The 12725-nt window shown below is 35.0% G+C and overlaps 1 protein-coding gene across 3 annotated transcripts in view; it reads right to left on the bottom strand.

Moving 5' to 3' along the window:
* Spata22 (spermatogenesis associated 22) overlaps positions 1–12725 on the bottom strand; it is a 20306-nt gene extending 7581 nt beyond the window's left edge. The window contains exons 1-6 of one of the 3 annotated variants that reach the window (XM_010611388.2): positions 12650–12725; positions 10169–10284; positions 8351–8479; positions 5652–5712; positions 4336–4431; positions 1509–1848 (exon numbers count right to left, since the gene is read on the bottom strand). In XM_010611388.2, coding sequence (XP_010609690.1) covers positions 1509–1848; positions 4336–4431; positions 5652–5712; positions 8351–8479; positions 10169–10211 — 669 coding nt within the window. In that variant the 5' untranslated portion in view covers positions 10212–10284; positions 12650–12725. The remainder of the gene's footprint in view (positions 1–1508; positions 1849–4335; positions 4432–5651; positions 5713–8350; positions 8480–10168; positions 10285–12649) is intronic. The other 2 variants (XM_010611389.1, XM_010611390.1) reach the window with 2 other exon arrangements.

Here is a 12725-nt window from a genome sequence, read left to right as displayed (position 1 = left end):
TTTTTTTTTTTTTTTTTTTTTTTTGGTACTGGAGATCAAACTTGGGCCCTTGCACTTGTGAGGTAGGCAGCAGAACAACTGAGCCAAATCCCTAGCCCGTACGATACTAATTCTTAAAGGAGATGGGTTTCGTTGGTAAGGGTTATGAAGAACACTTACCTAATGGGGCTTTTTATTTTCAAGCAACAAGTATTTTTCACACTTCTCTCTTTCCTAACCAAGATTCTAATATGCCTCCTGCTGCAAATTACTGCCATAGTGTGCCACTGTTACTTAAAGTTGCTATATCCTACCTTTTTGTTTACGGGAAGCTCAAATTTGAGAGCTGCTGTAGAACATATTATATTAGTAATATTTCCAGAAAAAAAATAGAATTTACCCTAACAGCATATTGAAAAGACTGCTTTTTCAAATATGTAGGGGGAAAATACATAGGGTACTTAAGTACCCAAAGACTAACAATATTAATAAGTTGTTAATACTATTCTGAAAGTACAAGGAAAGGAAATAAAATTACCAAGTTCATAAAAGCTCAACTCATGAATGGGCTACGCCATGTGGGAATGCAGCCACTGTGATCCGCACATTTAAGTAGGGAAAAAATGGAAAAAACTCTCCTCCCACCCCCTGATATCCTCCAGTGGCTCCCACTGGCTGACTTTTAGCAGAAGCCAATGTACAAGGGATCTCAGGATGCATCATAATGTAAGACAATTTAGCCATCCAGAGTACAGAGAAGAGCAAGTAGAGGGCCAGGGGACATTCAAGGGAAAACAGAGAATAACCAGCACATGTAAATGCCTATTTACAAAGAACAATTAGAGCAACATACATAGAAAGAAAGAAAGGCTAAGTTTTAGAGTCCAGAATAACCAGCACATCATAAAACTGGTAGAACATGGAATATCTGGCTAGAAAGGTAAAATAAGACCAGATTATGAAACAGAGATCAGCAAACTGTTGGTCCACACTTCAAATCTCACTTGTCATCTGTTTTTATAAACTTTGGCTAGAACACAGACATGTCCATTCGTTTATGAATTATCTATGGCTGCTTCCATGCAATAGCAGCAGAACTAAATGGTGTAACTGAGCAGCTGAAAAGAGACAGTATGGCCCAAAACTAAAAACACTTATTATCTGGCTGTTTAAAGAAACATTTTTCTCATCTCTATTGAAAAAAATCTCACAATTACATATGAAGAGATTGGATAATTTCTATAAGCAACAGATAAACTAGTATCTTAATAAGCTATAAAAGCCAGACTCCAGAAGGAAACTCTAAAGCAACTGATGAAAAGAAGCAGTTATTCATACTCCTAAGAAAATATTTTAGAAACTAATATTCATCCACTCCAATGGAACTACATGGTAATGGAACTATATGCTAATCAAAAATGTATGCCATAGGACTAATTTCAAATGTTCTTATCTGTGTAACTTGCCAAATATTTACCTCACCTTTTTAAAAATGCAAGTAAGTCATTCATTAATATTTAAATATTTACCTTCAAAGTGCTTTCTTCTGGAATAACATTCAACATTTGCTTCTTACGTTGATTTTGTTGAAAACTGGGCTTAAATGCCTGCAGTGTGTTTTCGTTTCGGCCTTTCATTTTGGAGTCAAATATTTTTGTTGAATGTGTTTGTCTGAGTACCTCAGTTTCTCTGTCATAAGTTAAGTTATGAGGTTCAGATATTTTTAAATTTTTTTGTTGTTGAGCTCCCAAATTCATTGGAGAAGAATATATTCCGTCATTTTCCACTAGGTTTGTCCTTTTGGGTTGAGGCCTAAAATTATTTTTACCCCAGGTTTTCCAGCTAGTATTTTTGTTGTCATCTCTATAGCTACAATAAAAAAAAGAAAAAAATCATTTCTATGTGCATTTTTAAATTGAAAATAATTGATGAAAATTTCATTTCTGAAATTTACCATATCAATTTATGGTATCACTTTGTAACTACTAACTAGTTATAAAACCCAAACCTATCAATATATTATTTACCTTTCTTTCCAGGTGAGGAGATAAAGGTTTAGTGAGAAAATAATGTGGCCATGTTACTGAAAATTCCAAACCCAGAGAAATCAATCTTCCAACTCAGACTAGACAGTTACAAATCACAGTAAGTCCCCAACTTAGGAACAAGTTCCAGGAGAACATTCAGAAGTTGGATTTGTTTGTAATCCAACAAAGTGAGTCTTATATGGTACATCTGTGTAAGTTCATAACTCAAATGTTTGTAATTTGAAGATGTACTGTATATTTTTAAACTATACCAGCTTCCTTATTACATTAGTTGTATTCAAACTGAAAGATTTCAAACAGGACTTGTGCTTAATTCTTTACAAATTTATTTTAAATTTTATAAAAATAAAAAGTTTAAGTATGGCCTGTCTGTGATTTTAAATCATAGGGTAAAAAAATATAGGTAGGGTAGATAGCTATTTGATCATATATTTTGTGATTCTATCATGTAGCTGAAAACTATTACTAATCAGTTTTGCAGAATTTACTAGCTACATTAAAACAGCTATAATTACATGAGGTCAATGAGACCAAAATCAAAAGTGTATTTTTCCAAAAAAGCTAGTTAAGAATTCCATGAGGAAATCTAATCTGAATCATAAATTTTCAATTCTAAATAATTTTACTAAAAATATCACAAGTCTTACAAGAAGGCAATCAATACAACCCATCACTAATTGAAGAAAATTTGAAAAATTCTAGATTAATATGATCCATAATAAATCTGTTTTATGGCACCTGAACCTTGTATAATTTGGAAAGTACTGTTAAAAATAAATCATGAAAATAATGAGAAAATTTTTATTTTATTTTCAACTAAGTAAGCAGACAATTTTGTCTTTCCTAGTTCATGATTATTAAAATTGTCTTTATTACTTGTAGCCTAAAAAGGTTCTCTTTCCACTTCATAACTACTATTGCTAGCAGTACACTTGAAATTCCCTCCAACGTTTTTGTTCAGAAGGCATTCCTAGTCTGGGGACTAGCCATAGGAAAACTGTGGTTTTTTCATTTTTCTATTTTGCCCTGCACAAACTCACAGATGCTGTTTTACAAGCCATTCAAACTCAGCCATGTCCTCAACACCCCAACCAGATCATGAAACCTAAGTTACAGTGGCTTTCTTCTGAGCAGAGCAGAAAGCACTTGTCTCCCTTAGATCCTTCTCTTTGGGGAGGATAGGTCCAGATGTTTAACAAGGACCCCAAGAATTAGCTATTCCTGAGACCAGATGGACCAAGAAGGTAGAAGTAGCCACCTATTATCAAGGCCAGTAGCCCCGGGACTATTATTAGAATAGTGACCACAGGGGGAGAAATTACTTCACAAAGCTTGTACTCTATTCAAGTTGCTGCTTTCTTCTCTGGCCAAGGATGAGGACATAACTTTGAAATGGACATGAAAATGAGGCCCTGATGATTAAGCATCATTAATTTCATGGTAAATTATCTTCTGCTAATGAAAACTACACTTTGAATATCTATTGGACTATACCCAATCACTCAATTCAGAACAGTGGGAAATTAACAGCTCTTTAAATTGCCACAAAATCAAAATTCATACATATCATTTTTAGGAACATTTCCTAAAATACCCTTTGTAATAGCTGTTGCCCTAAAATTCTTTCAGAGAATAATGGAACATATCTAAAAATTGTAACACCTAGAAGCTGTTGCAGTAGAGACATAATGGCACAAAAGACAACAGCTTATATTAAAGGAAACTAAAATTCTCTTCCCCCTTATCAAATGCCTGTGAAAACATGGAAACTTCTTGTCTACAGGTATTTAAGTGAAAGTTATCCAGCAATTATTAAGATGCTTAAAGATTTCAATAGGCCATACATTATAAGAAATGCTAACAAGAATTCAAGTTGAAACCAAAAGATCCTGAACAGCAACACTAGATTACAAATAAATATGAAAATACTCTTAACCTTCCATAGCCACAAATTCTTCATCCACAAAGTAGACCAGTCAAGGGTCAAAAATATTTGGAAAAAATGCCATCTGTACTGAACACATCCAGACTTCTTCCTTGTCATTTTTCCTTACACAAAACAGCATAACAGCTATATACATGATACTTAACATTGTATGAGGTATTATACATAATCTAGGGATGATTTAAAGTATACAGGAGGGTATGCATAGGTTATATGCAAATAAACAGTTATTAATGTAGACATTTCCTAAATGTCATTCTATCTAAGAAAGGAAGAAGAGATAAAGTAGAGGGAATCAGCAGAAAGGAAGAGAGGGAAAGAGTAAAAGGGAATAAAAGAAGAAAAAATATTAAGCAGACTCACCTCCAACCACTTTGGCTTGTTTCAGTATTTGATTGAATAGATTTAGGCATAGAATCCTGACTTCTCAAGGGATGTAAAACTGAAGGTGTTATTTGCCTTCCAAGAAAATATATCTTGTTAAATATTAATAGTTTGCTTTCAAATTCAAAACATAAAATATATGCAGAATAACATCAGTCAGTAATGTCTAGCATGTATAAAGAATTGAAAAAGCCAGGGATTTAGCTCAGCGGTTCAGTGGCCTGCCTTGCAAGCGCAAGGACCCGAGTTCAATCCCTGGTACCAAAAAAAAAAGAACCGAAAAATAATCAAACCCCCCAAATTTAAAGCCCCAATACAAAAATGGGCACCTGAGATGAGTACACACATCTCAGATGAAGAAGTGCAAATGGCAAATAAATACATGAAAAAATTTCAACATCACTGGTTATTCAAGAGATGCAAATTATAACACGCTGAGATTCCCTCTCACTCCAGAAAGAATGGCTTATTATCAAGAAATCAACCAATAACACATGCTGGCAGGCTCCTTGGGAAAAAGGATCCCTTCTCCACTGTTGGTGGGAGTGTAAATTGGTGTAACCACTATGCAAATTAGTGTGGAGATTCCTAAAAAACAAAACTAGAGGTTCCATTTGACCCAGCTATTCCCCTTCTTTATATCTTCCCAAAAGAATTAAAAGCATCATGCCACAGTGATATATTCACACCTACATTTATAGCAGTGTATAATAAATGAATCTCAAAAACAACCCAAATGCCCATCAACCAAGGAACAGATAAAGAAGATGTAGTATTTTTTATACACTAGGGTCCTACTCAACCATAAAGAACGATAAACTTGAGACATTTATAGCTAAATGGATGCATCTAGAGACCATACGCAAGTGAAATAAATCAAACACACATGGGTAAATACTGCATTGTTTCTCTGGTGTGAGAAACTGGAAGTGTAAAAAAGGACCAAAATTCATAATAGATAATGTGAAATAAGAAGAAAAAGGTTCAAATGGGAAAGAGCACTAGAGAGGGGGGAGGGGAGAAGGAAGAAATGCAAAAGGGAAAAAAACAAGAAAAGAAAAACAAAATGGAAACAAAGCTTTTGTAAATAAAGAGGGGAAGAAGGGCTGAAGGCAGGAGAGGGGAATGAAAAAAAGAACTACGATATATTATGTACAAGTACAAATTTCATATGATGAACGTGATCACTATGCATATCTAAATTACACCAATAAATTTAATTTTTAAAAAATTTAAGAAGAATAACATCAGTCAGAAACAGACACACATTCATTTGTTTATATTTTTCCACATACCCTGTGTTCACTGTTTTCGTTAAAGAAGCCAACTCTGGATTCATAGCTTCCCAGGCCCAATCTCAAAAGTATAAGAACACAGATAAAGGTAAGATACATAGCATTTTTCTAAAGAATTCTTTCATATTTATTTAACCTAGGAGGTTAAGAAACTTAAAGAAACAGTCTTCAATAGCACTTTGTTGTAGAATCTGTCATAACCTGACTTATTTTTATAGATGCCTTTCTTCTCCACTGTATTTTAAGTAAAAGTAATAGTTTAATCTGTATCTTCTCCACAATCAGTCCTAACCTTATACTTTGTAACATGAATTCACTCTGAACCAATGTTTATAAACTTTTTTTATTCCACCCCACAGCAAAACATATATCATAAATCATAGCAGACACATATGCATGGTATGTGTGAGAGACAAAAAGGAAGAAACAGGCAAATCAGGTAGGGCAATGGGGACAAATCTATGGCACCTGTGTTATTTCTTTTTAAGATAAAAAATGTTAATGTATGAGTTGTTTTTTCTAAACGAAAACCTTACCATCTAGGCTTAATTGCAGTGTTGGCACTTTGGGATACATAAGGGAGTTTGAGTTGCAGTTTAGGGACTTATTTCTTCTAAACAGTTTGCCATCACTGAGGTAGGGGAACATAACAAAATTTCAACATCAAACCTAATCCTTATTATGTATGACACAGATTCATATTTTCTACTCCACTCTACTTTAGTCTCTGTTTCTCGTTTTGTGTTTTATAGATTTGTTGTATCTCAGCTCAACTACTGCATCAAGACAAAACTATGAAAAACACTGATTATAGTCCTTTCTTTTAACCAGCGTTAGAATCTTAATAAGGGGCCAGGGATTTGGCCCAATGGTGCCACCACCTGCCTGGCAAGTGCAAGGTCCTGTGAGTTTGATCCCCAGTACCAGGAAAAAAAAAAAGAATCTTAATATATCTCTAGTGAGAGATTGAAGAATTCAGTAATTCAGAGGATGCACATTTCCATATGGCATAGCTCAAATTTGCTATTTTACTAAAGATCAACACTCATCTACTTACACAAATATTTTAAATGGTGGAGTTTTTTTAAATGATGGAGAATGACCAGATAAATGATGATTTATACATTCCCAGGTGAATTTCTAATTTTCTATCCATAAGAATGATAATAGCATTCACTTTATACTTCACTTCCTCTAATGTAGAAGAAAAGACAATTTAAACCTACATTAAAGTTTATGGGACCATCGATCCCTGATACCAAAAAAAAAAAAAAGTTTATGGGAACAAATTGAATAACATTGCTATATATAAAGATAATTTTAAAGTTTGGTTATATAAGATTCTAATAGGGGCCTGGGATTTAGCTCAGTGGTTCCCCCACCTGCTTTGCAAGCACAAGGACCCTAGTTCAATCCCTGGTACCAAAAATAAATGTTAAAAAAAATTTTAATACTTCTTTAAGTGTGATCCAAAAAATTAAATGCACAGAACCAACATGAAACAAATATATTTCAGAATGTCTGCCTACCATGCTTTCTTCCAGAAAGAAGTAAAAACTCAATAAACATTAAGATCTCCCAGCATTCACTACCACAATTAATTGGTTCAGAAGTGAGAGGCCTAACCATAAAACTAAGCCAGTGGTGTCATTAGCAGTCTCTAGAATTTAATCAAGAAATACAGAAGATAATCAGTCAATGACCTCCAATAACTAGAATTAAAAGATTAGGAGGCTGAGACAGGAGGATCACTGTGACTTCAAGACCAGCCTGGGCTACATACTGAGTTCCAGGTCAGTCTCAACTACATAGTGAGACCCTGTCTCAAAAAAACAAACAAACAAAAAAAGATTTTGTGAATTCTTTTCAATAGCAACTTAGTTCATGTGTGGAGGCAACTAGATGAAAGCCTTTCTCTATTTGCGTTAGTAAGACAAAATGCCTCAGTTGAGTAATTTATAAATAAAAATTTTTAGAGCTCTGGAGACTGAAAAGTCTCAGATCAAGGTGCCAACAGATTCGGTGTCTAGTGAAAGCTCGCTGCTTCATAGATGGCACTTCCTACTGTATCCTGACATGACAGAAGCAGCAAATAACTCCCTCACACCTCTTTTATAAAGTCACTAATCTCACTCATGAGGGCAAATCAATCTCTAATACTGTTGCATTGTCAATTTTCAAAACAGGAAATTTTAGACTGTAGCAAAGAGTAAAGAGAAACAAATTAAAAAAGACAAAAATGTCGTAAAAAGAGAAATAAAAGACTAGGACAAAGCACCAGGAATTCCCGAGCTTTTTCTCTTCCTAAAGTCTATTTTTTTCCATTTTTCGTGTGTCCAATGCATACTTAATATCCATGCCTTAAGCTGAGTTTTTCCAACATTTACCACAAAATACATAAGTCATGTATCTATATGTTTTGAAAAGAAAAACTCCTTGTAGTGTAGGTTACTACTTCATCAGAACTATGGCTTCAGATCTAAGATACTCCATTTATATTCTAGGCCACCCTTGTGAACTAGGAAACTCAAATGCCTGTACTGGAATGTTCAGAAAGAGCCAAGTAATGTCTATATTTGGAAAATAGGAAGAAGAAAAAACTTAAACTTTCTATTTTCATTACAATAAAAGAAAATTTGTAATTTTCTATAATCCTAGGTCTTATTTCCTGAAAATTTTTACCTGATTCATTTTCTTACCTGTTGGAAGAGGAGGGAAATCGTAACTGTCAGAAGTAGAACTGATACCTGGATCATTTTTAAGTGGATTAGAAGTTAATGGCTGTCTGTTTCTTTTTTTCTGATGGAACAATGGTACAGGCAAACAGCCTACATTGAATGTACCAATAAATTAGTACATACAGGGAAATAATCAGTTATGTTTATAGACAAATTATTAATATATAATACTGCACAATTTAAATGTCTCTTTCTAATGTTAATGTACTTACTATAGATATAGTTCTATGTCCTTGGTTTTTATATTCTTTTTAAAATCCTTTACAGCCTAATCTAAGAAGACCTTTCTTGTTTTACTTTAACATTGCTTTAATGCCTCTCTAAATTCCCATCTCCTTTCTCATCTTCTAATCCTTCCCCAATTTACTTATTGTTTTCCCTATTTCTCTACTGTGCTTGACTATTAATTTATCAACTAGAGAAGACTTGTGGAGTATAACAGCCATGAAGACGAATCAAACTCCGAACCATGGTTTCCAAAGACCTAACCACTAGCTAGATACAACCTGTAGGGCGATGGTTCTCAAAACTTAGCTTAGCTAAGATTTAATCTGATACATGCAGATTCCAAGACCATAGCCCCAATATTATACATTTTATTTCAAAAAATTTGGTCTGAAACCCAAACTGCATTTTGCACCCCATGTGTCTGACATGGTATCTCTCTATAGGTGATTTTAGAGAATGGTAAATATACAAACCAAATAAGAAGAAATACCACCTCTACTTTCTCCAGAGGAAAGAAGTACCAATCTCAAGTCAGGCCAAAAGTCAGCATGTAGAAACTGTAAAACCTATAAGATAACTCAGAGGAAAAAGAGGCCCAAAACCTTACTCATTGCTTTGAAGCAAGCCACTGGAAGAACCTAGTGAGGAGACAAGTTTTCTAAGTCTTAGTTCGGATCTCTTGCCATGCTACCATTGTCTCCTTGAGCCACCATCACTGCATTGCAGAGTATGGACTCTGAAAACTCAGTGATGAAAGGGTAGTCAACTCTTGAGTCACACTGCTTGTATTGTAATTATTACTTCAAAGTAGCTTTGAATTACAACTTCAAAGTATAAATGTGGGTGATTTCCTTAAACTCTTTGCACCAATATGACATATGCTGAGAGGCAAAATAACATAATGATTAAGAGCACAGACTCTAAAGCCAGATTCCTGCCACTGAACAGATTATTTATTTAACCTTTTTGCCACTTGGCTTCTCATTTGGAAAACAGGGATGGTAATAACAACCTATTCCAGGGGGTTACTGTAAGGATTAAATGAATTAGTATGTATAATCAAATATCTTGAATCTAGAACACCCATCACAAATAATAATTATTATCTTCACTGTGCACCATGTTCATTTCCTGGTTCTCATTCTTTCCATCTGCACTTAGACTACCTAATGAATTGGGAAAGCAGAAATGGTAGAAGCTACCAGAAGACAGAGTACTTTTGGAAATACTCTAAACAAGTCAGTCATAAAGACAAACAATATATCTATTTCTTTGTTTTCAACTGAAAAGCATATAACAAGTCCAGCACACAGGATTTACAGAAAGAACATCATAGCAAAACTAAGTAAGTCTGACTTTATTTCTACCTATGCCACCAAATAGTCTGCCTTGAATAAGTTACTTTATTCACTCGGATCTAAAAAGAAAAGGGGTCAGACTAAATGTTTAGTTCTTTTTAAAAGTCCCTTTCAAGATATTCCATCTATAAACTGTATGTGCTTTATAGTGTATGTATAAAACGAAAACTTCAAAATAAAAGTTGTTTGATACCTGCAGTACTTCGAGTCGAATTTTCATTAAGGTTTCTCTTCATTTTCTTCAGTATCAAAGTCTATAATTTTTTCATTAGCATTCCAAATTTACAAAATGAAGCTGGTTGACAAAACCTTCAAAGAAAGAAACTTGTAACTTGTATCAACAACAAAATCACATTTTCAGCCACTAACTACAGAAATTATGTTTTAAAACTACTCCCAAACCTGACAATGTAAACACTTAACACTTTAGGGAATTCTTTTCTTTCTAAGTAAGAATTTATAACATAACTCATTTCTCTAGCTCTGTTCAAAACTATTTTTTCCTTTTTCTTAAATTTAATTTGTCATATATAAGGTTTTTATATACGTGTACACTGTAACAGCTTATATTAAAAGTCAATAAGGTCAGGGCTGCCACTGCCTGCCTCGCAAGTGCAAGCTTTGTCCCAAGTGCAATCAATCCCCAGTACCCCCCCCAAAAAAAAAAAAAAAGTCAATCAAGCTTGTCTTTTTTAAAATGTTAACTTAGCTGCATAGCACATTTGATGCTATTGCCCACTTGAAAAGGGAAAAACAAATGAATTTACATTAACTTTTGGTCGTTTAAAATTCTGAAAGTACCATATACTTAACCCTTTTAAACCAAATGCATCTGGGGGAAAAAAATGTTTCCAGAGCATGCAGTTTAGATTTTCCATATTATCGCACCTTTTTTTTTTTTACTTCAAACATAATATTGACTAGCCAGGTGTGGTGGCGCATGAATGTGATCCCAGCACTCAGGAGGCTGAGGCAGGAGGATCACTGTGAATTCAAGACCAGCATAAGCTACATAGTGAGTTTCAGGTCAGTCTCAACTACGTAGTGGGACCCTGTCTCAAAAAAGCAAAAAAAAGAACAAACAAACAAACATAATATTGACTAAAATGGGGGAGGGAAATAACATGTATCTAATAAAGTATTCAATATAATAAAGACTAATGGAGATAAAGGGTCCCTTTCTCTATTTTTACATTCTTCTAAACAATGATGCCATCAAGGCAAACCATTAAGAACTATTATTACACTGATTTTTTTTATAAGAAAGTCTGAGTTGGTAAAGAGGTAACAATCAAAAAAAAAAAAAAAACAGCCTGAGGGTGAAAGAAGTAAGGAAAGCTCATTTAACACATTTACAATAACTTAGCTCTGCTCAAAATAAATTAAGGCTGGGGTGACTGTAACCCAGCTCCCTAAATCTATGTGGATTTTCACAGTCTATGGAATATATTTCAGAATCAAGAATTTACCAAAAGAATTTTGAACCAGATCTATAAAGATGTAAATGAGCTATAGTACTTACTAGTAAACTTACAGGAAGAAAAATATACTATGGAACTAGCCATGTGAGAAAATGCTGTGTCCAGCTCTAAGATGTGCACAGATCATCTACTGTGGCCAGTTTGAGACAACCAAAGAGCCACTTAATATCCAGAATAATCTTAAATTCCCACTCAAGTTTCTACAATGTCAACGAGTGGAACAAATTTTCTGTTTCTCACATTTAGTCTAATATATTTCAATTCCACTTTAATTCAATACCTGCACACTGCCTGAAAAACCAAAATGCTAATCTGAGAACATTTCTGCTCCAAACTCACTACCCAATGAGACAAACAGATATGAACACAACTAAGTAATAATGGAAGTCAAACTGAGATAAACACAAATTTCTAAATATTGCTTGAATAAAAAATTTGGGAAACATGAGATCAGGGGCTCCTCTGCTTTGTTTCCAGATCTTAGGCTTGAAGCCATATCCAGTAGGCCTTTTAGAAAATATTCTTGGTGCCATTCTAGGAACCAAAGAAGAAATTATGCCTCTTGTTTCTTGGCACAGAAATACCAATGCGACTCACATCCTAAACTTGAAGAGACATACAAGGATTGTTACGTTTCTGAGTATCATTCAAAGGACCAAGGCAAACCCCTTTTTAAAATCCAAACCTGGCCGGGCGTGGTGGCGCACGCCTGTAATCCCAGCATTCGGGAGGCTGAGGCAGGAGGATCACTGTGAGTTCGAGAACAGCCTGGGCTACATAGTAAGTTCCAGGTCAGTCTCCACAACAACACAGTGAGACCCTGTCTAAAAAAAAAAAAAAATCCAAATCCTCCTGGACCACTAACCTGAGACCTCCCAACTGCCTCTACCCACTCCAGCTTCCGACTGGGCCTGAGTGCCTTAATAACAGAGTTGTTGGCACTGATGTCCAAAGTTTGCTCAACTTGCAAATACATATTGCCCATAGACCACTGTACCTGACAGACGCCAGAAGGGCCTGTTTTGGCCCCTAAAGGAAAGGAAGGGGAAAAACTTCAATCAGAGTTTACGTTCTCTTCCAAAGAGCCCTCCTAACTCACCCAAGAATAGGTTACGGTTTGGTAACTAGAATCAGCAAACTGTTTTTCCTTTCTTGACACACCCCCACACACCCCTGTCAAAACAAAGACTTACCTCCACCAACCGTCGTCGTCTAGAGAAGCCCGCCAGTCAGGGACGACAGACGCAGCGGTCTCCGAAAAGGCGCCGG

The sequence above is a fragment of the Fukomys damarensis genome, unplaced genomic scaffold (genome assembly GCF_012274545.1).
Source record: "Fukomys damarensis isolate Sample0158 unplaced genomic scaffold, DMR_v1.0_HiC HiC_scaffold_13, whole genome shotgun sequence".
Taxonomy (NCBI): domain Eukaryota; kingdom Metazoa; phylum Chordata; class Mammalia; order Rodentia; family Bathyergidae; genus Fukomys; species Fukomys damarensis.
Note: the sequence above shows the minus strand (reverse complement) of the source record. Positions and strands in the feature narration are given on the sequence as shown.